Here is a 25,834-nt window from a genome sequence, read left to right on the forward strand (position 1 = left end):
CTTAGTCTCATCTCCCCACCCCATCTCTGCTGCAAGTCACTCTATAACATTTCTTGGTTTGAATTTCTCCTCCACACTTTTCATGACCTGGAGTCCTTATCTGCAGACTTCTTTTCTGACTTATCTATCTTCCCAACTAGATGCCAATTCCAACGAGCAGGGACCTTTTTGGTCATTTTCATTACACCCAAATGGATGAAAGGAAAATGAAATAATCAAAATTGTCATATTTACAGAAACAAAAGAATAGGTAGACCTTTTGAACAGTTTGAGGGAGTATTCACAATTCTGTTATAGTAGAATTATTGTTGCAGTGTGCAATTTTTAGATTAGATTTATAATTTTTCATCTAAAACACGTGCTATTTATAAGCTGTGTTTGTCAGTATCACCACTTTGGGAACCAAGATAGGTAAAATTAGCTAAGGGGCTCTTTTCCAGATCCCCCAGCCCTGGCAGCAAAAAGGACATTCCTGTCACAGTTGTATCAGGATGTTTTAGCTTCAAGGTATTTAAATCATCATTCTAATTGGATCAAAGCTTGAGTCTCATGAGAGGATCAGATCAGGATAAGTTGTTTCAGCAGCTCAAAATGCTTCAAGAACTCAAATTCTTTCCATCTCTCTGCTCTACCATCATTGGCTGGACCATGTCTGACGAAGAAGAGAGAATGCTTCCTTTCTTTTCCTAGGCTTGTCCCAGCAGTCTTCCTCCAGGGTCTCACAGGCTGTTTTGGGGGTATGTGCCCACTGTTGAACCAGTTACTGGAGAGGGAAGATTATGCAGAACAGTCAGCCCCTTCCCAGGAGGTGTATGAGGTGCTTGGGGGAGCGGCAGGCATCTGAACAAAACTGAGATTCCTTTGGGAAGGGAGGAGGGGGACATTTCATTTATTGTGAATGTCATTCATTGTTCCTTTGTTTGGAAGAAGTAGATAATGGTGTTGCTGGAACTTTCCCCCCTAAGTTTTGTACTGTTTGGCTTGATGAAAACAGACTGATTCAAGGTTGTAGAGGTAGGTGCAGACTGGAGACCCAAGCAATCACCACCCTTTGGATTAAGTCCAAGCTTGTGCTCACGAGCTCAAGGAGGAGCTCCTGTGTTGGCGCAGCTGCCGCTGCTGAGCAAGAGGGAAAGAGGAGGAGGGGACTCAAGTTCCTCTTTCAGTTGCTTTAATCCCTTGCCTTCTGTCTTAGAGAAGTGCAAACTATTTTGGAGAGCCCATCTCATTTCCACATGCCTTTTTTTTTTCTTTAACGTGACCCCGTCCTTCTTCCCCAAAGGCTTAGGAAAAGGTTTGGGGATAGTTTTGGAAGCTAGAGTGGAAGGATGAGAGTTCACCACTGCCGCAGGCTCTGTTTATCCTGCTCAAAGTAAATTTGCCCTTTATAGAATTCTCCTTCTGGAACGTTTTTATGGCCTGTGATGATGATGATAGTATTTACAAGATAGATAAAATAATACAAATGATGAAATCTTTAAAACTCCACAGTCCCTATGTTATTACCTACAGTTATTTAACATGTAAGGGTGGTTGAAGTTGAAGGTCAAGCCAGGAAATGTCATGAAGCAGAGGGACTTTGATGTTTGTTTGGTGATACTTTCTGAATACTTTTTAATACTGTGCTCATATTTTGGTAGATTTTAAAAATGAGGAAAGCCATCTTTGCTTTAACCTTGATAGATCTATGTGAAGTAGTGAAGTGAAGTCGCTCAGTCGTGTCCGACTCTTTGCGACCCCATGGACTGCAGCCCACCAGGCTCCTCTGTCCATGGGATTTTCCAGGCAATAGTCCTGGAGTGGATTGCCATTTCCTTCTCCAGGGGATCTTCCCAACCCAGGAATAGAACCCGGGTCTCCCGCATTGTAGACAGACGCTTTACGGTCTGAGCCACCAGGGAAGTCCATATAGGTAGATCTATATGACCCAGTAAACAAGCTGCCAGTTTGGGATTTTCCCTTCTTGTCTTGTATCTCATCACTGACCTAATTCTGCCCATTCTCCTTACCGCAGCCACTCACTCAGTTTTGGCCCTCATCACAGTACAGACACATACTTTTGTTTTTTAACTTTTACCCAATTACTTTGCAAGTGCCTCTTGGATAAAGTTCACCTTTTATCTTCTTTGCTGTCTCCAGAAAGCCAGCACAAGGCCATACAGAAAGGGGAGGAAAACCAATGTCTGGTCATCTCTTACTGATGTTTTCTCTTCTTCTTTTGATTTTAGAATCTGAACTGAAGGTATTTTGCTCTAAAAACATACTGAGCATCCTTGGTTTCTCCTGCATCATCGCTGTGATAGCGTTGCTCGCTCTGGGGCTGACCCAGAACAAAGCACTGCCAGAAAATGTTAAGGTAACTCAAACCCCTGAGTATGTGTGTGTGTGTACATGTGTTTTAGGGTCCCTGGATGGGGCAGAGGGAAAGGGGAGTTATGGTAAATCAGAGCAGTAGGAGTTGAGGTTCTGGAAGCCCAGGAGCAAGTCAGTCTCCATTGAACTAGGTGAGTAAAATGGTAGCGGATGCTTATTCTGGAGGAGAGAATGCCTTGGATCAATTAGAGGTGGAAAGATAATTGTCTTTACGATTGTTCAGCAAACTGATTAAATCTGTATTTTAACAGAGACAAATGCTTTGTTCACCACATCCAGATCTGTGATATACTGTTGGTTTCCATAACTCCAGTACTGTCTCTGTTTCCTACTGTTTGTTTCCTTGTGGAAACAATGAACTCTTTGTTTACTGAACACTGCATTCTTTGTTCTTACTCCATTATTATCACAAAATAATAAACTTTACTAGACAGCTCTGTATGAAGCACTTTGGAAGTCAAAGATTCTGGCGAAGGCTTGTTCCTCATGTCTAAAATATTAAAAAGAAATCAATTTAAAGATCAATTTTTTTAAAAGTCCCTGGAGACCACATACATGTGTTGAATATAGTAACTTGAAATGAACTCGTGGATGTATAGATTTCTTGTGAAATTTCCACATTTGAAGAGCTAGTGTGTGTGTGTGTGTGTGTGTGTGTGTATCATTAAAAATAATTAGGGTCATTAACTCTGCTGTGATTTATTTCTGCTTCCTTTCAAATTAATCAAAGTTCAATTTCAAAGACATGAATACCTCACTAATACCTTGTAATATATTCATTATTTAGGCCATTAATTTAAAAACATACAGTAAGTTTAAGTTTTTATTGTAAATACATTGATTTTAAACTTTCACTTGAATTATAGTTAATAAATCTTCAAGGGCCCAGAGACCAGTGTACTAATAAACACATACATATGTGTGGGCAGTGACATATTATGGAAACCCTGAAATACATATGCAGAAGTATATATATTTTTGCATTTGAATATACTAAACTTTGAGCCTGGAAAGATGGGTGCATATGCCAGGCCTCTGAAACTACTGCCACTTTCTCAAATCATTTGCTCTATAGCAGAGGCCTGGATGTTACACTGGCATCTGTTTGCCACACACATTTAACTCAGTGGGGCTGTGCACAGCAGTCCCTTTGTCAGCACTGAAGGCTGATACTATCTCACTGTCAATGGTCTCTTGACTTTAAATATTCAGTGATGCTGGCTCTCTTGGCTAAACTTCACTCACAATTGAAGCCTCATGACATCTTGGTTGTGCTATTTGTTTACCAGCTCCAAAAGTATGTGATTGCCTTCTTGATTTGACCTTTTTATATGTCCATTATTGCATCATTGGTGAGGGAGATGGCTTAGGAGGCAAAATCCATGACAGACTCAGGCTCTGTGTTCTCAGTGAATACTTGTGGTCATGGATGACTTTTTGTCATTCATGATGGTTGTCTTCAAGACTGTTGTGATTCTGTGTTATTGTGTTGGCCTGGAAAAATGGAACAAGGTCTTTGTCATCTAAAGTGAATCTTTATAGTAGTATGATTGGCCCAATCCCACTAGAACCCTCTGAAGAGCTGTGGAGAAAGCACTTCTGAATTACTGCTCTAGGGATTTATCCCTGCATTCTCATCCCTGTTGGTCAAGGGTTGCCCCAGAGGTTAGCTCCTTGGCACTTCCAGGTTTATGCATATGTCAGAGGGGCTGTGTGGGACTACGAGGTAGTAGGAGAGAAGACTCTGTGAAGAAATAGAGAGGTAAGATACAGGTTGAGCTAGAAAAAAGCATGAAGTGGCCACCAAAGTTATCTGAAGCATCACTGTTGTGATACCCTTTTGTAGGAGAGAGAGTCATTTGTACACATAGTTTCAGAACAACAGAGACGTGTGAATATAGGTGTAGTGCTACAGCTGCCCAGAGGAAGGAGTCACCAGTTGTGCCTGGTCATGTGAAGACTTCACGGAGGAGGTGGCCTTGGGGCCAAGTAATGAAGAACACTAAGGAGTCTGACAGGAGGTGAGCTAGGACATTTTCTGGACAAAGACCATACCATTTGTTGCAGAGTGGCAGCTGAAAATAAACAGATGATCCTGGGGAATCACCAACAGTTCATCATGGCTAGAATATTGAACATAGGGCAGGAAAGAATGGTGGGAGAGGAGACTTCCACCTGAGTATGCCTAGCTCAGTGATGGATATCTCATTCAGCTGTAGCAGTGCTCAAGATTGGCTCCTGGGGAGCTTTTTAAAAATACTCATTTCTGGACTCTACCCTGGGTCTGTTAGAATCTTTGGGGGTATGTTTTAGAACCTTCCCAGGTGATTTTAATGAGCAGTCATGCTTGTCAACCACTGCTTATATTTTAAAAAGGGTGTGTGCCTGTGTGCTCAGTCGCGTCTGACTGTTTGCAACCCATGGACTATAGCCTCGCAGACTCCTCTGTCCATGGAACTCTCCAGGAAGAATATTGGAGTGGGTTGCCATGCCCTCCTCTAGTAAATCTTCCCAAGCCGAGGATAGAACCTGCGTCTCTTGTGTCTCCTGTGTTGGTGGACAGATTCTTTACCACTGAGCTACCTGGGAAGCAAAAGGGAGGTGGGGCGCAGATTGTGTTTCTGAGATTCTTCTTGGCTGGAGAGCAGATTAGAAGAGAGATCAGGTAGGATATTCCTGACGTTGTGTAGACAAGGCAGATTAGGCTGGAACTAAGGCATTGCCATGGAATTACGGTATTAAGGAGATACTGTGAGAGACACTGAGGTCCACCAGATCTTAGTGATTAGATTCCTTTCAGTTCAGTTCAGTCGCTCAGTCATGTCTGACTCTTTGCAATCCCATGGACTGCAGCAAGCCAGGCTTCCCTATCCATCACCAATTCCCAGAGCTTGCTAAAACTCATATCCATCAAGTCAGTGATGCCATCCAACCATCTCATCCTCTGTCGTCCCCTTCTCCTCCTGCCTTCAATCTTTCCCAGCATCAGGGTCTTTTCTAGTGAGTCAGTTCTTTGCATCAGGTGGCCAAAGTATTGGAGTTTCAGCTTCAGCATCAGTCCTTCCAATGAATATTCAGGACTGATTTCCTTTAGGATGGACTGGTTGGAGCTCCTTGCTGTCCAAGGGACTCTCAAGAGTCTTCTTCAACACCACAGTTCAAAAGCATCCGTTCTTCAGCACTCTGCTATTTTTATAGTCCAACCCTCACATCCATACATGACTGCTGGAAAAACCATAGCTTTGACTAGACAGACCTTTGTTGGTAAAGTAATATCTCTGCTTTATAATATGCTGTCTAGGTTGGTCATAGCTTTTCTTCCAAGGAGCAAGCATATTTTAATTTCATGGCTGCAGTCACCATCTGCAGTTATTTTGGAGCTCCCCAAAATAAAGTTTCTCACTGTTTCTACTGTTTCCCCACCTATTTGCCATGAAGTGATGGGATCAGATGCCATGATCTTAGTGTTTTGAATGTTGAGTTTTAAGCCAACTTTTTCACTCTCCTCTTTCATTTTCATCAAGAGGCTCTTTGATTCTTCTTTGCTTTCTGCTGTAAGGATGGTGTCATCTGAGTATCTGAGGTTATTGATATTTCTCCTGGCAATCTTGATTCCAGCTTGTATTTCATCCAAGCATGATGTACTCTGCATTTAAGTTAAATAATCAGGGTGACAATAAGTAGCCTTGACATACTCCTTTCCCAATTTATTTATTCATAATTATTTATCATTAGATTCTTTAGAGGACCTTTTAAGATAAAGATGGAACACCTTGGATGTCATGTTGAGAACAATCTCTCCATGCTTCTGTTTAAAGAGGATGGTGGCCATATGCTTCTGAACGGGAAGGCTTTCGGCTGTCTCTACACATTTCCTGACTCTTCATCCCTGTCTTATTGTGGGGATCATTAATTCTGTCTGCTTGGAGTGCAACACAGCAGAGGCCATGGATTCATACCACCTGGGTTTAAACCTCAGCTCTGCTGTTATAGAGATAGGACATAACTTCTCTGAGCCTCAGTTTCTCCATTTGTAAGACAGAGCTGATCACTGCTATCTTGTAGATTACTGTAGGACTTGAGCGGGATAAAGTAAACGCAGTGTGAAGTGCAGAACAGGATACTGGCCCACCACACACCCTTGTTGTTGGCAACTTATGTGTTATTATCATCTTTGCAGCCTGTCTGCCTGGTGACAAATCACCACGTATCTTTTCCCTGCCTCTTCCCATCTGACTTGCCCTCTTCTAGCCCAGTTCAGGTTAGCCCTCCAGTTCCAAAGATCCAGTCTTCTCATCTTCCTGCCTGATCCAGTTTGGGTTCAGCCTGGTTGGAAAGTGGTTGCCTCATGCCTGACCATATTTCACAAAACACAAGAACTCTCTTTTGTACTGATGGCCTTACTTGCCCAGCCACCCAGGTTGTAAGCATTCTGAGGCAAGGACTGGGTTTCATTCATCTTTGCATATATCAATATTGTCTTAACCTTTCACTCCATTCATTCATTTAATAAATAGTCGTTGACCATCTACCCTGCTTTAGGCCCTAGGAATACAGCAGTGAGCAAGACTGGCCAGGTCCTGATCCTCACGAAGCTATAGTCTAGCGGAAGAGACGATCATTAACTGAACTGTCAACAGAATAAATGTTAAATTACAGCCAGCACAGCATCTGACTGGGGTGGCCTCACAGAAGTTTGCTGACTCAGTGAGTAGAGTGGGCTCCCTGCTTGGATGTGAAGAGGATGTGAAGAAGGACAGAAGAATTTGTCAGTGTGGGAGGCAGGCCTCTGCCTCAGGATGCCCTCTGGGTCCTGGCTCCGCATCCTCATTCCCAGAGCCTACATAATTCAGACCTCCAGTGTGTAGGGCCCAGGAATCCACACACATAACAGGCATCCTGGGCCGTTCTCGTGACATTAAAGTCTGGGAACTGCTGCTGGGTAAATATGCAGTGACCACATTAAAGCAAACAAACTGGGACCTTAATATACTGAAGAATCATTATCTGTACCTAAATGTCCCCTGGGAAAGTGTTTTTGTCCTGTGGACCTGGTGGGGAGGTAGCTTTGAGGTCTGTTTGGCTCACCACTTCCTAAATTGCCGTTATCGACCTGTCAGGATATTGCTACAGCACAAGCATTGCACATTCTGGCACACACAGAACCCCACACGTTTCTTTCTAAGGCACCAAACTGACCCTGTCCAAAGCCTTCATTAAAACTTGCCACTTCCCTGGAATGCCAGACAGCTTTGATTTCAACCCCAGATCTGCCATTTGCTAGCTTTGAGACTTCTGGCAAGCAAATTCTCTCCGCACATCAGTTTCCTTATATGTAACATGGTGATAATAGCTACTTGGAAGATGGCTGTAAGGATTAAATGGAATAGGACTGCCAGCTCACTTATCAGAGTGCCCAGTGCATCAGAAGCTCTCAGTGGAGACCAGCTGTCCACACTGCTTTGGGGATGAGTTTAAGGAAAGGCCCTCAGCTCTTGGTGTGTTGTGGTCACTGAAGCCGGTGCTCCCAAGATTTCCAGCTGCTGCTAACCTGTGCTGGGCATCTGCTTTTGTCACTGGGAACTAAAGTGCTATCTTTTAGGACAGCGCCTGTGATTTTTTCTTTTTTTTTAATGGAGACTTTGGAAGAATTTGCATCAATCTTCAACCTCAAATACTCTTGGAAAATAACTATAGTATTTTCATTCCACTGGATTTAAAAACAAAACAACAAAAAGCAGCAACACCTGGAGATGAGAGGTGGTGATGGCTACACAATAGTACGAATGTACTTAATGCCATACTGTGCACTTAAAAATAGTTAACCTGGTCAGTTGTAGGGTCTGTGTATTTTACCACAATTAAAAAATAAAAATAATAGACAACAAAACTGCAGTTTGTATTAAAGGTCTAGTAACTCCAGCTAAAGAAAAAAGAAGAGAAGAAAATGGTCCCTAATTGTTTCCAGGTGCTTCCAGCATCCCTGTAGCTAATGCAGACCTGATTTGTTTACAGAGCACTAGAGTCATTCAAAAGGACAAGCTCTGTTTATTCTAAAGCGTTCACAGAAACAGAGCGATGAGGTTGCTGAAGTTACCATTAAAACTACAGGGCTTTTAAGAAAGATTCTGAAGGACCAATATGTGTGAAGAAACCATAAAGAGTTAATTCACGCTGTAGCCCATGTTACCTGACTTCTGGGGTTTTTGTTGTGGGGGAGGGATGGAACTCAGCCCCATGGTATATTCACGTCTTTTAGGACTGGAAGGAGTTTAGGGACAATATAGTTCTAACTCCCCTCATTCGTTCATGTGACTCAGCAATTGTCTGTTGAATTCCTTCTTTGCACTTAACACATAATAGGATCTACCATGGTAGATACTGGATATACCATAGTAAGCAACGCAGAACTGCCCTAACATGGCTTAGAATCTAACAGGGAAGACAGATATTAATCAACTAGTCATGTAAATATGTAAGTACACATTGTTATAAGTACCGTCTTTAGAGGGAAAACACAGGCAATCCGAGGCATGGATTAAGAGGGTAGATTCGAATCTGAGAAGGTCAAACAGGGCTGGGTCCTAGGTGAAGGGCTCTCAGGGCCAAATCTCTGAAACAGAAATCTCATGGCCAGTGGGGAACTGAGAGTAGAATCGTATGAGGGCAGTTTTCTGAGCAAGGAGAGGGTTGAACATCCCAGTTCTGCCAAGTCACGGGTAGAAGCGCGTCATCTGATGTTCCAGTTTTCTTTCTTTTCGCATTGAAGGAGACTTACTCAGAAGCTGGGCTTATGACATTTGCAGAGGTAGAAGTATTTCCATCCTAAGATAAGATCTTGCCCCCTCCACATGGCCTCTAGTCTCCCTGAGCTCAGGCTTGTTGCCACCCTATCCCCGGATCTTCACCAAGGCTCCAACATTCGTGTCTCAAGAACCAACACCCTCTTTCTAGACCACTGCTTCTATTCACTCAACACAGCTCATCAAGACCAATTATCACTGATAAAATCATGTACACGACCAAAAACTAGCTTAAGATCAAGATTTACACAGTCTGATCACAACTATATAAAAATTACCAAGAATTGAAAAAGATCAGAAGGGAATAAAGGAACAGTGATGTCTAGTTGGTGAAATCGTAAATGTCTTTTTTCCTTTTCTCTTAATTTTCTAGATGCTATTTAATAAACTTGTAGTACTTTTAAAAAATGAAGTAATATTGAAAATAATATTAAGAGGATGTCAGATCTCTAGCTCGCTACTCAAATCTTTGATTTTTCTTTGATGTGAAGGACATACGGGCTTTTAGAAATGTCTTAAATATGAGCTACAGAGACACACTGGGTAGAGTGATAACATGGCAAGCATTTCACAAAGCATTTCTATAGGGTGGAGATTGTATTTAAAACATAATTCTGTTGTCACCGAGTCTGGGGGATGCCAGCTTAAACAAGGTTAAGCGGGTTTCTCCACTGTCAGACTTCTCTGAAGTAGTCACTACATAGCGGGTTCATGAGCCCAGGATGGGGAGCAAGCATTCCCCAAACTTCTGGGAAGCTTTCTTCACCCGGGTCCTTGCAGGCTTAGTGCTCTGGAAAATACTGGTGTAAGGAAAGAGAACAAAAGCTAGTGGCTCCTGGGGTTCTAGATTGGTCAGGTGAGGCGTAACTATTAAAGTACCCATTCAAGTCAAACTGCTCTGGAAATGAACTGTGGAAGTTCATTTCAGTTAGGGGAAATGAACTTCTAACTCTACAATGAGCCAGCGATGAACGGCAAATGAATATGCTGTTAGTGTTGCAACAATGAAAGGCAAACACCCCATATGTTCAAACCTAAGAATTTTCAGACAATCAAGCTTTACCTATCCATAAGACAGCAAGCGATGCCAATTGTGTGTGTGTGTGTGTGTGTGTGTGTGTGCAATCCATTTTGGAAGACAAAAAACATTTAGTAAAATTCAACAGTTTAGCTGCTATTTATATAAGGTGAAATGTATACGTCAATACCTGTGTTAAAGTCTGTCTACCAGCTCTTCTCAAGCACTTGTGAAATGAAATGTGGTGAAAGTTTTCGTCTCTCAATCACCTCACTGTGTAAGGCCTTGGTGAAACAGGCTGATAGGAGCAAGCCTGGTCCCTCTGTTCTACTGGAAGAGTAACTTTCATGTCAACAGAGTAGACAGAATAGAACATCCTGATTCCAGAATAAGGCTGCTTGCGCTGCTGCCTAGCTAGCCTTTATCATGTACTTCTGTGGGTAGGACATTTTCTGGCAGGGAGAATTCAGGGACCCTGCTAGGGAAAAGCAGGGTTTTCTGCCACGTAAGCCCTGAGGCTCTTTCTCCACACTGGGAGGTTTCCCATGGGTTCAAAGGTCCCAGATCTCAGATTCCTCTCTGTGCACAGAGGTCACCACCTTAGGCGATTCTTGGTTTGATCTCACTGCAGGCCTTGTTGCAGAGGAGTCTGTGCCGTTTCCTTTATCACCATGCCCAAAACCAGCATGCCGGCCCTTTCCTTTGTAAGGGTGTAATGCTGGTCACCATAGGGAAGTCTCTGTGCAAAAGGGGGCAGAGAACATTGTGGAGGTTATGGAAGGTCAGGGAGGCTCACATAGCAGGACAGTGGCACTCCCTGGTGGCGAAATGGAAGAAAACTCGACACCTCAACAAGCTTGACATTTAGCTCTCCGTAGTGGTTCCTGGTGGCTCAGACGGTAAAGCGTCTGTCTACAATGTGGGAGACCTGGGTTTGATCCCTGGGTCAGGAAGATCCACTGGAGAAGGAAATGACAATCCACTCCAGTACTATTGCCTGGAAAATCCCATGGACAGAGGAGCCTGGTAGGCTACAGTCCATGGGGTCGCAAAGAGTCGGACATGACTGAGCGACCTTCCCTTCCTTAGTGGTTCAGGTACTCTTACCTGGAAAATCCCATGGACAGAGGAGCCTGGTGGGCTGCAGTCCATGGGGTCGCTAAGAGTCGGACACGACTGAGCAACTTCACTTTCACTTTTCACTTTCATGCACTGGAGAAGGCAATGGCAACCCACTCCAGTGTTCTTGCCTGGAGAATCCCAGGGACGGGGGAGCCTGGTGGGCTGCCGTCTGTGAGGTCGCACAGAGTCGGACATGACTGAAGCGACTTAACAGCAGCAGCAGCAGCAGCAGTGGTTCAGGGAGGTCAGTTAATTCTAATTCTTCTTTTCTTCCTGGAGGCTCTTAGGTTCTTCCCAGGTGATAAGACAATACGAGGCGATAGATGTAAAACTGCTGACTTAAGCAGTATCAAGTGGCAGACCACACTGTGAGGTCCGCAGCTCAGATGGGCAGCAAAGTGTGACTCAAGTGAGTGGCTGGCTCACACTTGAGAAGCACTTCCTTGGTTTCTCATCCTTTACTTACCTTTCCCTTCCATTTACTTTGCTTGATGTTTATTTCTAGGATAGGGGTGACAAATAAAAGGCACCCGAGCCACCATAATCTCCTCACAAGCCTGTGGCAGACATTGATAACCATGTCATTTATTTTCCTGATTAAACCCAGGGGCGTCACCAAAGATGAGTATTAATCGCTCAGAATGGGCATTGGGCAGTCTGCTTGTGTGCTAAGTTGCTTCAGTCTTGTCCAACTCTTTGTTACCCCATGGACTGTAGCCCACCAGCCTCCCTTGTCCATGATATTCTCCAGGCAAGAATACTGGAGTGGGTTGCCATGCCCTCCTCCAGGGGATCTTCCCGACCCAGGCGTTGAATCCACATCTCATATCTCCTGCATTGGCAGGTGGGTTCTTTACCACTAGCGCCACGTGGGAAGCCCAGTGGGCAATCTACTCCTGGGAGATACCTGAAATAAATGGGTGCTTAGGCCCACAAAATGTTTTTCACATTTGGAAACCACTCCAATGTCCAACCGTGGAATGGATAAACGTACAGTGCATGCATATAATGAAGCACAGAAGCGACGAGGGACAAACTATGGGTACTCACAGCCTGAATGCATCTTAGAGACTTGTGGAATGAAAGAAGTTAGACATCGGGGTGCATACGGTGTGAGCCCATTTACTGCCGTTCCAAACAGGCAGAACTCCTCCATGGTGACAGATGTCAAGACTGGCTTCCTGTGGGGGAAGCTGGCTGAGAGGGACACTGAAAACGACCTGGGGGCTAGAAAATGTTGCATAGCTAAATCAAATCCCTTATGTTTACACAGTGGAAGTGACAAATCGATTTAAGGGACTACATCTGATAGACAGAGTGCCTGAAGAACTATGGACAGAGGTTCGTGACATTGTACAGGAGACAGGGATCAAGACCATCCTTAAGAAAAAGAAATGCAAAAAAGCAAAATGGCTGTCTGAGGAGGCCTTACAAATAGCTGTGAAAAGAAGAGAAGTGAATAGCAAAGGAGAAAAGGAAAGATATAAGCATTTGAATGCAGAGTTTCAAAGAATAGCAAGGAGAGATAAGAATGCCTTCCTCAGCGATCAATGCAAAGGAATAGAGGAAAACAACAGAATGGGAAAGACTGGAGAAGGCAATGGCACCCCACTCCAGTACTCCTGCCTGGAAAATCCCATGGACAGAGGAGCCTGGTAGGCTGCAGTACATGGGGTTGGGAAGAGTTGGACACTACTGAGTGACTTCACTTTCACTTTTCACTTTCATGCATTGGAGAAGGAAATGGCAACCCACTCCAGTGTTCTTGCCTGAAGAATCCCAGGGACGGGGGAGCCTGGTGGGCTGCCGTCTATGGGGTCGCACAGAGTCAGACACGACTGAACCAACTTAGCAGCAGCAGCAGCAGAGATCTCTTTAAGAAAATTAGAGATACCAAGAGAATATTTCATGCAAAGATGGGCTCGATAAAGGACAGAAATGGTATGGACCTAACAGAAGCAGAAGATATTAAGAAGAGGTGGCAAGAATACACAGAAGAACTGTACAAAAAAAGATCTTCAACCCAGATAATCACGATGGTATAATCACTCACCTAGAGCTAGACATCCTGGAATGTGAAGTCAAGTGGGCCTTAGAAAGCATCACTATGAACAAAGCTAGTGGAGGTGATGGAATTCCAGTTGAGCTATTTCAAATCCTGAAAGATGATGTTGTGAAAGTACTGCACGCAATATGCCAGCAGATTTGGAAAATTCAGCAGTGGCCACAGGACTGGAAAAGGTCAGTTTTCATTCCAATCCCAAAGAAAGGCAGTGCCAAAGAATGCTCAAACTACCACACAATTGCACTCATCTCACCCGCTAGCAAAGTAATGCTCAAAATTCTCCAAGTCAGGCTTCAGCAATACGTGAACCGTGAACTCCCAGATGTTCAAGCCGGTTTTAGAAAAGGCAGAGGAACAAGAGATCAAATTGCCAACATCCGCTGGATCATGGAAAAAGCAAGAGAGTTCCAGAAAAACATCTATTTCTGCTTTCTTGACTATGCCAAAGCCTTTGACTGTGTGGATCACAATAAACTGTGGAAAATTCTGAAAGAGATGGGAATACCAGACCACCTAACCTGCCTCTTGAGAAATCTGTATGTAGGTCAGGAAGCAACAGTTAGAACTGGACATGGAACAACAGACCAGTTCCAAATAGGACAAGGAGTACGTCAAGGCTGTATATTGTCACCCTGCTTATTTAACTTATATGCAGAGTACATCATGAAAAACGCTGGGCTGGAGGAAGCACAAGCTGGAATCAAGATTGCCGGGAGAAATATCAATAACCTCAGATATGCAGATGATACCACCCTTATGGCAGAAAGTGAAGAAGAACTAAAGAGCCTCTTGATGAAAGTGAAAGAGGAGAGTGAAGAAGTTGGCTCAACATTCAGAAAAAGAAGATCATGGCATCCAGTCCCATCACTTCATGGCAAATAGATGGGGAAACAGTAGAAACAGTGAGAAACTTTATTTTTTTGGGTTCCAAAATCACTGAAGATGGTGATTGCAGCCATGAAATTAAAAGACGCTTGCTCCTTGGAAGGAAAGTTATAACCAACCTAGACAGCATATTAAAAAGCAGAGACATTACTTTGCCAGCAAAGGTCTGTCTAGTCGAGGCTGTGATTTTCCAGTAGTCATGTATGGATGTGAGAGTTGGACTATAAAGAAAGCTGAGCGCCGAAGAATTGATGCTTTTGAACTGTGGTGTTGGAGAAGACTCTTGAGAGTCCTTGGACTGCAAGGAGACCCAACCAGTCCATTCTAAAGGAGATCAGTCCTAAATATTCATTGGAAGGACTGATGCCAAAGCTGAAACTCCAATACTTTGGCCACCTGATGTGAAGAGCTGACTCATTTGAAAAGACCCTGATGCTGGGAAAGATTGAAGGCAGGAGGAGAAGAGGATGACAGAGGATGAGATGGTTGCATGGCATCACTGACTCAATGGACATGAGTTTGGGTGGGCCCTGGGAGTTGGTGATGGACGGGGAAGCCTGGCGTGCTGGAGCTCATGGGGTCGCAAAGAGTCAGACACAACTGAATGACTGAACTGACCTTCATCTTGGTGGTGGTTTATATGGATGTGCGTACGTGCAAAAATTCATCAGGACACTTTGCTATAGTCATCCCTGTTTAGAAGTCCTTTCAATGGGGCGCCAATTGGAAAACTATTGTCCTATACCTTGCTCCTCTGTTCCTCTGTACTAGAAACACAAGGCCTTAGTTAGGTCTAACTCTGATCCAAATCCAGGCTCCGTCACCTAATCACTCTGAATCTTGAGGAAATTACTTAACCTCTTTGTACTTTCTTTTCTCATCTGTATATTGGGGATGAGAACAGTATGTCCTTTATAGCAGTGAAGGTTAAGCCAGCCAATTCTTATAGAATACTCCTCACAACACTTGCTGGTGCATTTCCCATCCTCGTGAAATATGAAGAGGCAGCTTTCTGTTCTGGCCACCTCATTCTTTCTCATATTGTCTTCTTACCCTTCCTCCTCCACCCTCTTCCTTTGCTTCATTCTTCTTTCCATGCCTTCTATGCTTAAAAGCCAAAATCATGAAATCAAAGTACAAATCTTTTAAAATTTATCGAATACAATTTATAGTTATATTTGTAATAAAAAAACAGGTACATTTAATATTTTCGATATCTCTCTTCCAGACCTCATACATACTAGACCAATCAAATCACAAATCTGGGAGCCAGACACTAGCAGCGGTAGCCTTTGAAACTCTTCACATTGTTGTCACATGATTCCAGGCTTGGGAACTGCTGGATTAATTGCTTTCTATTCCCTTTCTAATGTCTCAGCTATTTCAGTGTACTGATCACCTGAGAAGCTTCCAATGGCAGGCCCCCTCCTTGGGTAAAGCCTGGATGCTGCTAACGTGCAGCCAGCACTGAGAGCCACAGTTCTAGAGGGACTGGTGTGTTGGTCGATCTTGTGATCAGCACAACTCCAGGCACTCACTCCCCCAGAACCCAACCCACCCTCACCATGAGTTGAAATACTTTCTCCTCCTGTTTCTGAAAGCCCCTGTCTTTTGTGTCCTTTCTGTTGCAAGCTCAATGTGGAGAAGAATGATGTAATGCTGACAAGTTCTCGGTTTGTTTTGCCCTCAGTTTGGGATTGTGCTGGATGCGGGCTCCTCTCACACGAGTTTGTACATCTATAGATGGCCGGCAGAGAAGGAGAATGACACGGGGGTGGTGACTCAGATAGAAGAATGCAAGCTGAAAGGTAAGACGAAGGAAAAGGGGCCGGGAGAGAGTGGGCACAAGAGAACAAGAGGCATGCGAAAAGTGAAACACACGAGGAAAAGGGAAGTCAGGTGAGAACGTAGTGGAGCTGCTACTGTTGCTATTTTATAAATAATGTATCATCATTAGAAAATAGTACTGGAACCAGTCCTTAATGATATAGCCCTTGAAAAATAAACTTTAGAATAATTCGGTAATAGCTCCCGTCAACAGGACACTTCTGTGTGCTATGCACCAAGTACTGAAAATGCGTTATTTCATCCTCACAATCTCCCTGTAAGGAATGTATTCCTGTTTGTTTTTTTTTTTTCCAATGAGGGCACTGATGTTTCAAGAAGTTATGTCACTTGTTTAAGGTTACTTGAGCTAGTAAGTGATGGAACTGGAGCTCAAACTGAGATCTCCAATTTAACTAAACCCTTGTCGGTCATCTCATTAGCAAATATCTCCTCCTATTCAGTAGGCTGTCTTTTCGTTTTGTTGGTGGTTTCCTTTGCTGGGCAAAGACATGCACAACTTAAAACCCACGTGTTAGATAGTGGTTCTCAAATTTGAGCCTGCATCAGAACCACAGATGCCTGCTCTCACCCCAGAGTTTCTGGATCAGTAGGTCTGAGACAAGGTCTGAGAGTTTGCATTTCTGACAAGGTCCCAGGTGATGCTGATGCTGCTGGTCCAGAGAACTGCTGCTCTCAGTCTTTGTCCTCTAATTCGAGGCTTGGAAGAAATTTCTAAAAGCCTTTAGCTTCTGTATAGGCAGGCAAATCATAGACCCTTAGGGCTGCAAAAAAGACCCTGTGGATCACTGAAATCTTGTTTTACAGAAAAGGAAGCAAAAAATCTGAAAGTCTAGTGACTTGCGAGTAGGAACAGACCTAGGGAAAGAATCTCGCCTCCTAGTACAACGCCAGGCTCCCTGCTACTCTGAGTGACTGCATTGCATGCTGAGCTTTTTCCTAGTCAGTTTTCTTTCCAGGTCACAAAACAAGACAGAGTTGTTGACAACAGCTCCCTCTGCTCCCTCCCATCCAACACTCCAGCAGGCACTGAATGTTACCACATGGCACTGTCATCTTCGGACTCCTCTCTTGGCCGTTGGAGCCAGGGACCTACTGTTTAGTTTTAGTCAGACAGGTTACCTATGCCCCAGAAGATAATTGACTTTTCATAGTTTGTCAGGAAAGCTGTAAATAGGAGGTGTTTCTAAGACAGCGAGTCATGGTATCCAGTGCCTGATGTCCTCAGTTTGGTCTCATAAATTCTGAGATAGTATTTCAAACATTTCTTAAAACCCGAATCCGTCATTTTATTGACTTCTATTTAATTATTCATTGCCTTCCATTTCTGAAAGTCGTGTTGCTCTGTTAACCTCACAGCTATCTATGGAGATTTATCCCATGCATATTTGGTCTAATAATTGCAGTAATTTTCCCTTCTCAAAAGAGAGAGAGGGAGAGAGTTCTCTAATCAAATATTTAAACAGAAAAAAAGGTTGAGTTGAGAGCCACCAGTTACTGAAGGCCAGACTTTTTGGAATCAAAACAGTTAGCTGGTAACTTGGAGCTGATTTTTCTTATTACAGTGAAGTGGACAAGCTGTTTAAAATTTGGCGAATGATACTGGTGAATGATATGGGTGAGATAGAGGCCTCCCAGGTGGCTAGGTGGTAAAGAATCCCTCTGCCAGTGCAGGAGATGCAGGTTCAGTTCCTGGGTTGGGAAGATCCCCTGTAGAAGGAAATGGCAACCCACTCCAGTATTCTTGCCTGGAGAGTCCCATAGACAGAGGAGCCTGGCGGGCTACAGTTCATGGGTCACAAAGAGTCAGATACCACTTAGCAACTAAACAATAGCAGCAGCATGGATAAGATCTGGATACTTACCGTTAAAGCAAATCCTCATTATAAAGCATTGAAAATGTACATTTTTAGCTTAAAATGAGCCAAAATTGTTGTGCTAACTTTAAAAAATTTAAGGAATCTTGGCTCTAATCCTCTCCATAGCAACAGTTTAAAAGGCTCTAAAACTGGATAAACAGTTTTGCAAGGCAGTCAGGATATCAGAATGGGAAAATTGCTGAGGAATCATGAATACTATTCCTGTTTTTTCTAACGAAGGAAGAAATTTTGCTTCAGAAACTTTAGGGGACTGGCCACAATTATATAGCCAGTTAGTAGCCATTCCTGTCTTTTCAGTAAAAGCCCATGTGCCTGGTGCATATTTTAATTTTTCTTCCTTAAAAAATTTTTTTAAATATAAATTAATTAATTTTAACTGGAGGCTAATTACTTTACAATATTGTATTGGTTTTGCCATACATCAGCATGAATCCGCCACGGATGTACACGTGTTCCCCATCCTGAACCCCCCTCCCACCTCCCTCCCCACACCATCTCTCTGGGTGACCGGCTAGCTCAGTCGGTAGAACATGAGACTCTTAATTTTTATTCTAAATGTTACCTTTCACCTTTCTGGTCATCTAGGAATTAGTGTTTTTAACTACAGCTTTGTGGAAGAAATGTCATAAAGCAGCTATATATAGAGTAGTTATCTATAAGATCCCCATTAAAATCTGAGAGCCTGTTTTTAGGAAGGTTATGTCATTGAATGTGAAAATTGCACCACCGAGTGGCAAAATTATTGAACAGCAAACAAAACTAGCTCGAGGTGTGACAATAAATCTTACCAAGGTTAGATTCAGTGAGTTATCCTTTAAGTACCAAAACCTAATGTTGTTGTTTAGTTGCTAAGTAACATCTGACTTGCAATCGCATGGACTGTAGCCTGTCAGGCTCCTCTGTCCATGTGATTTCCCAGGCAAGAATACTGGAATGAGTTGCCTTTTCTTTTTCCAGGGGATCGTTCCACCTCAGGGATCAAACCTGGGTCTCCTGCTTGGCAGGTGAATTCTTTACCACTGAGACACCTGGGAAGCCCACCAAAACCTAATAAATATCAAAAAAAGAAATTATCTGCTTGCATTTTCTCAGAAAACATCACTATTTTCTCTAATAATGTGACGATATGTCCTTTACTTTTAAAAACGATTCTCATCTGCTTCTACATCTTTCTCTAGGTCCTGGAATCTCAAGCTTTGCTAAAAAATTAAATGAAATCAATGTCTATCTGACTGCATGCATGGAAAGAGCCAGGAAAGTGATTCCATCAATCCAGCACACAGAAACACCTGTTTACCTGGGAGCCACGGCCGGCATGCGGTTGCTCAGGTATAGCAGCCTGTAGGGACTGAGCACAGCTGGGAGTTGGGCTTGGTTGCACTAGAGCCTCTGAACTATGAGCAAATGCCACACTACTTCTTAACACAATTCTAGAGATGCTAAACATCCACACCGAAGAAAATGGCAGTGAACAGATAATATTCCCAAAGTCTTTGAATGTATAATAATGGGAGTTTACATATGTAAAAAAAAAAAAAAAGCCCTCGTGCTGATCTCCCCACAGGGAGTTCAAGGGAGTGATGGCACAAAGAAAGATTGAGCCTGTATACTCTGATATTTGGGGTAACAGATTTAGCCATTCCATATCTGGGAGGAGGAGACCCAGAGGAGATCACAGATGTCCCAAGACACAAATTGTCCCAGCACAGCATTACTGGTCACCACTTAGCACCTATCGGCTTAATTTTTCATTTGTTTGTTCACTCATTGATTCAGTGTGTAGTGACCGCCTCCTCTGTCCCAGGACATGGGAATAGACTATTCATCTCCCAAGATCCGAGTTTTGATACAGGGTGGCCAATTCTTTGCTAGAGGAGTGCTCAGAGCTGATACAGGAACATACCTGTCCCTGCCAAGGATGGGAGGAGATCAAGAAGACTCACCAGAGGAGGAGTCCATGAACCAAATCATTGAGGGCTTGTTGGAGGTTGGGAGAAGGGCATCACAGGCCAAGTAGATGTTATGTATTCCATAACCTATGTTTGCTACTGCTACTGCTAAGTCGCTTCAGTCGTGTCCGACTCTGTGCGACCCCATAGACGGCAGCCCAGCAGGCTCCCCCATCCCTGGGATTCTCCAGGCAAGAACACTGGTGTGGGTTGCCATTTCCTTCTCCAATGCATGAAAGTGAAAAGTGAAAGTGAAGTCGCTCAGTCAGGTCCGACTCGTAGCAACCCCATGGACTGCAGCCTACCAGGCTCCTCCATCCATGGGATTTTCCAGGCAAGAGTACTGGAGTGGGGTGCCATTGCCTTCTCTGATAACCTATGTTTATTGGACACCTATTACATGTCAGGCACAAGTCCCTCCTTTTCCTGGATCTTGTATTCTAATCACTGTACCCAAGAGGGATATGTGAGAGACCAGGGCCTGTTCAGAGGACTATAGATAGTTCTGCACAAATGGAACACAGGGTGCATAGGGTAAATATCAATAGTGACAATAATAGTGGTAGAAACTTGTATTTGTTGGGCCTTTTCTATGTTCTCAGCACCATGTTACGGAGGTAACTCTATAAAATAAGAGGTACCATTAGCTATTCTCAACCAGATTAAGAAAGCTGTGGTGCACAGATGTTAAGGAACTCACCAAAGGTCACTCATCTGGCAAGTGGTAGAGCCAGGTTCTGAGTGGGATTCCAAGAGGGCAAGGTTCAAATCACAGTGTGCCTCATGGGCCATGCCAAGGAGATTGGAGTTTATCTGGGAAATAATGGGAAGCCATGAAAGGATGCTTCACAACCGGTGACACTCAGTTACCCAGTCGAGTCTGACTCTTCGCGACCCCATGGCCTGTGGCACGCCAGGCCTCCCTGGCCTTCACCATCTCCTGGAGCTTGCCCAAGTTCATTATCATTGCATTGGTGATGCCGTCCAGTCATCTCATCCTCTGACACCCTCTTCTCCTTCTGCCCTCAATCTTTCCAAGCATCAGGGACTTTTCCAATGAGTCGTCTGTTAGCATCAGATGACCAAAATACTGGAGCTCCAGCTTCAGCATCACTCCTTCCAGTGAATATTCATTTTATCTCCCTTACGTTTAACTGGGTGAATCTCCTTGCTGTCCAAGGGACTTTCAGGACTCTTCTCCAGCACCACAGTTCGAAGGCATCAACTCTTTGGTTTCCTGTTTTCTTTGTGGGCCAACTCTCACAACCGTATGTGACCACTGGGAAAACCATGGCCTTGACTATGCAGACCTTTGTCAGCAGAGTAATGTCTCTGCTTTTCAACACACATCTAGGTTTTTTGTAGCTTTCCTACCAAGAAGCAAACGTCTTCTGATTTCATGGCTGAAGTCACCATCCACAGTGATTTTGGAGCCCAAGAAGAGGAAATCTGCCGCTGCGCCCACATTTTCCCCTCTATTTGCCATGCGGTGTGCCATGCACACTGGTAGAGAGGTGGATTAGAAGGGAGGAAAGCTAGGGATAAGGAGGCCCGTTGCTAGGGTATGGAAGGCATTCGACTGAGAGATTATGGAGTCTGATGCCAGTTGGAAGGCAGCATTTTCTGACCCAGAGACTCTCGGTATTGTATTAGCTAGATCTTGGAAGGGCTTCCTAGGTGGTGCAGTGGTAAAAGAATCCACCTGCTAATGCAGGAGACACAAGAGACATGGGTTTGACCCCAGGTTGGGACGACTCCTTGGAGAAGGAAATGGCAACCCACTCCAGTATCCTTGCCTGAAAAATCCCACGGACAGAGGAGTCTGGTGGACTACAGTCCATGGGGCCGCAAAGAGTCAGACATGGCTGAGCATGCAAACCTTGGTGAAAGCAGTTGTCCATCTTCATTATGACAACCCTGGAAGATTTCTTCTTTAGATCTCAAGATTTCAAACCCAAAAACCAAGGCACAGTATGAGAAAGCTGTTTTATTTTTTAACCAATCTGGCACCAACTGAGTTTGGGTATCTGTCTCAGGACGTTTACCACCTGGAATTTACTAGAGCCCTAATTAAAAACCTCAAGGAGAGTCCTGAGGCTGTGTAAGCAGCTCAAAGCCTCCATTAATAGCTAATGTAGCACAGCTCAGCTCTAGGTTTGGTGATCAAGCAATATCCAGCTACCACCACCATAATTAAAATTACTCTGATAATTTCCTGGAGCCAGGCAACAACGAATGCAAATGGTCTTTTGAGAGGACCAACCTATGTAGGGATTGAAAGGATTTGGATTTGGAGAGAGGGGGCCAAGAGTAGTTATGCCTCACCCCAAGGGAGGGCTCCTCAGACAGCCATGTGTGGGGATCCCCACCCATCTGTTTAGTCCATGAGTCTGTGGTTCAGCTTCCTAGTAGAACAGGCTGGAAGCTCTGGCTGCAGTAGGTAGTTGTAGTTATTCAGACAAAACCAGTAACCTCAGCTCTTTGTGCAGGATGGAAAATAAACAGATGGCAGACAAGATCCTGGCTGTGGTTGCAAGCAGCATCAGCAAGTACCCCTTTGACTTCCAAGGTGCCAGAATCATCAGTGGCCAGGAGGAAGGTGCCTATGGCTGGATTACTGTCAACTATTTGCTGGGCAAATTCACTCAGGTGATTATCTCACAGCACCCTGGGAGGTGGCTCCATGGGGGTCAATGCCATTAAACAGAATGAATGATGGATAAATGAACAAAGTAACGTCCTCTCATATTTGCAAGGGTCACCAGAGGTATAATTCTCTTTCAACTGCTCTTACTATCGGAGAATAAGGGAGCCATATCTTCACCTTACAGAGATACAGAAAAAATAAAAAATAAAGAAGTGTAGAAAAATCAGTCTTCCTGGGTGGCACTAGTGGTAAAGAACCCGCCTGCCACTGCAGGAGACACAAGAGACACGGGTTTGATCCCAGGGTCCGAAAGATCCCATGGAGGAAGACGTGGCAACCCACTCCAGTCGTCTTCTGGAGAATCCCATGGACAGAGGAGCCTGGTGGGCTATAGTCCATAGGGTTGCAAAGAGTCGGACAGGACTGAAGTGACTTTGTATGCACACACGCACACATAGAAAAATTAAAAATCTATCATTGAAAATAAAGGTATCTGTTATCTTCCCGGTGCTGTGTGTCTTGTGCTATATGCAAAGCATTTTTCATATACCATTTGATTTAATCTTCAGAATACTTACAGGAGATGTTCTCTCATTGAAAAGCCACAAATGGAGGCCTAGAGAAGGTAATTATTCTGCCTAAGGTCACGCAGCTAATGAGCAAATGAGTGGAGATTGGAATTTTAGTCTTTCCGGCCCCCGGTTGTAAACTGGCCCTGTATTGCTACAATCTGAGCTGAGTCTCTGAAGCCCCTCTTTTCTTGCTGTTGATTTGATGCAGACTCAGGAACCTCTGGTGAGCTTTGTGTCACCCTTATGCTCCTATGCCTTAGGAAGTCCTTGAGTCCAAGAAATCATATGAAAACTGAGATGTACAGAGGCTTCTACAGCTGGTGACTATACTCTTTTTCAGAAATTGAGTTGGTTTAACTTGAAGCCAAGCAAAGATGATACTCAGGAAACCTATGGAGCTTTAGACCTTGGGGGAGCCTCTACACAAATCACTTTTGTGCCCCGAAATGAAACGACTGAGTCTCCAGACAACAACCTGTACTTTCGCCTCTATGGCAAGAACTACAATGTATACACACACAGCTTCCTGTGCTATGGGAAAGACCAAGCACTTTTTCAGAAACTGGCCCTGGGACTTCAGGCAAGTATAACTGAATCCAGACCACCCTCCCAACAGCTGGGGGCCTCCAGCCCCCACATCTTGTTGTTTTCTATTTCTGCTGCATAATTGGTCTGAAGTTGGTTGCTGTACTTTCCAAAATTTTTCAGGGAGGATATCTATGAACATCTGGTCAATTCCTGTGAACTGTCCCATCTAGACATCACCTCCTATGTTTGTTTACTGCATTGTCTCCAAGAACACGACTCAAATCCTTTCTTTGGAAATAATTTCTCATCCCTGTAGAGCTGACAATGAAAAGCCTAGAGTATTGTATGTGTGTGTGTGCATGCTTTCCTCCCAAGCTTTCTGCACTGTCAATAAGATGACTGCCATGAGTGGAGGGGCTGCTGCCCTAAGGCTCCACTAAGCCTCTCATCCATCGCTGCCCCCTGTCTTCTCTTGAACAGACTGAGCTGTGGGCTGAAAATCATTTTGATACTCCTGTGTCAATATGATTTATGGCACTTCTAGTTCTTGGGATTTTTGCTTCTGGCTTAGACTTGGGGGCAGGAAGATAAGCAGACCCCCAGAGAACTACCTCAGGCTCAGAATTTTGAGACCCTTGAGAGTGTTCCTTGTGGATCTGCTTCTGACCTAAGCACTCAGGGCCAATCCAGACAAGTGGAATCTCTGGGCCCAGTTTCAACCACATTAGCTTCCTATGAGTAGCAAAAGTTCATTTACATCTGATACCATTTCTGGTGCCTGTTAAACAAATACGACTATTCCCAAGGGTCAAAAAGACAGAGCAGGGGCCTACTGATGCCAGTGCTGAGTGCCTGGATGCTGTTCAGTTGCTATACATTAGTGAAGTCAGACTGGTGCTTTTGTCCAAAGCATTTGCACGTGGTGCCTTTAAGTGATTTTTTCCCCTTCAGGGTACAAATGGAATCATCCGTGAGCCATGCTTTCACTCCGGATACAGAAGGAAAGTAAAGATGAGTGTCTTCAACGAAGGTTTCTGTACCATGAGATATGAGTTGAATTCTTCATTTTATCCACTCTCTGACGTTGACATCCGTGGCACTGGACGCTTCCAACAATGTCAGCAAAGCATCATTCAACTCTTTAACACCAGTTATTGCCCTTACTCCAGTTGCTCCTTCAATGGGGTTTTCTTACCGCCACTCCAAGGGCAGTTTGGGGTAAGTTTGTGAAATAATGATATACTTGTTAGACTGATTTTGGTTGTAAATTATAGAATATGTGCCTCCAAAGGGTTTAAATAACAGGATTCTTTATCTTCTCACATGGTAATAATCCTTGAGATAGATAGTTCTGGGCTAGTTCTTTAGCTTAACAATATCAGCTTTTCAATTATTTTCTTGGCTTTATTGTGGTGCTAAAATGGCAGCTACTGCTCTGTGCAAAGCCAATGCAGGAAAGAAAGAAGTTTATCTTGCATATATCTCTCTCCAACTCTGCAAAAGTGTCAACAGACATCTTTTTAGATACCATTAGCCAGAATTTGGTAAACCAACCTGTGATAAAGGGGAATGGGTTACCATGGTTGGTTTAGACAATCACTGTTCATTCCCTGGAACCGGGGAATCTTCTTGAGCAAATTGCTTTCTTCTACCAGGTAAAATCATGAATCTGTAAGCCAGATTGTAAGGAATCTGCAAGGCTGTTGAGTAGGCACCTATTAGAATCTGCCACAGGTGGCGTCTCAAATGTCAGAAGAAGAATCAACAGTTAGATGTCTTAGGTAAGGATTTTCCTCTATAAAGACACTTAGGAAGTAGAAACTAAGTAAGTCCCAAGGAAACAAGAAGATAGTGTCATTTTCATTACATCTTGAAGAGTTGGGGGATCATTTGAATCCTGACTCTAAATTCCTTCTTTTCTTCATTATTCCAGAATAAGAAAAAAATTTAAGCAGAGGCTGAAAGAGGTACCCCTAGATCTACTCATTATTTCAAATGTCATGTGTTGGTCCTGAAGACCAAAAATTATAGTACTTACAGTTTATAAGTATATTGTTCCATTAGCTCCCATCAGCTGAGTTGCTCAGTCATGTCTGACTCGGCAACCCCATGGACTTCAGCCCTCTAGACTTCCCTGTCCATCACCA

The 25,834-nt window shown here is 43.8% G+C and overlaps 1 protein-coding gene across 9 annotated transcripts in view; it reads left to right on the forward strand.

The window, feature by feature from the left end:
• Positions 1–25,834, forward strand: part of CC2D2B (coiled-coil and C2 domain containing 2B) — a 206,286-nt gene that overhangs the window by 56,876 nt on the left and 123,576 nt on the right. For all 9 annotated transcript variants that reach the window (XR_011252233.1, XM_069568146.1, XM_069568145.1 and 6 more), the window contains exons 2-7: positions 2,229–2,356; positions 15,957–16,074; positions 19,170–19,320; positions 22,430–22,589; positions 23,500–23,739; positions 24,639–24,905. Coding sequence is in view for 8 of the 9 variants with exons in the window: in XM_069568146.1 (XP_069424247.1) it covers positions 2,229–2,356; positions 15,957–16,074; positions 19,170–19,320; positions 22,430–22,589; positions 23,500–23,739; positions 24,639–24,905 (1,064 nt within the window). In the remaining variant the exon portion in view is untranslated. The remainder of the gene's footprint in view (positions 1–2,228; positions 2,357–15,956; positions 16,075–19,169; positions 19,321–22,429; positions 22,590–23,499; positions 23,740–24,638; positions 24,906–25,834) is intronic.

Source organism: Ovis canadensis, chromosome 22, assembly GCF_042477335.2.
Source record: "Ovis canadensis isolate MfBH-ARS-UI-01 breed Bighorn chromosome 22, ARS-UI_OviCan_v2, whole genome shotgun sequence".
Taxonomy (NCBI): Eukaryota; Metazoa; Chordata; class Mammalia; order Artiodactyla; family Bovidae; genus Ovis; species Ovis canadensis.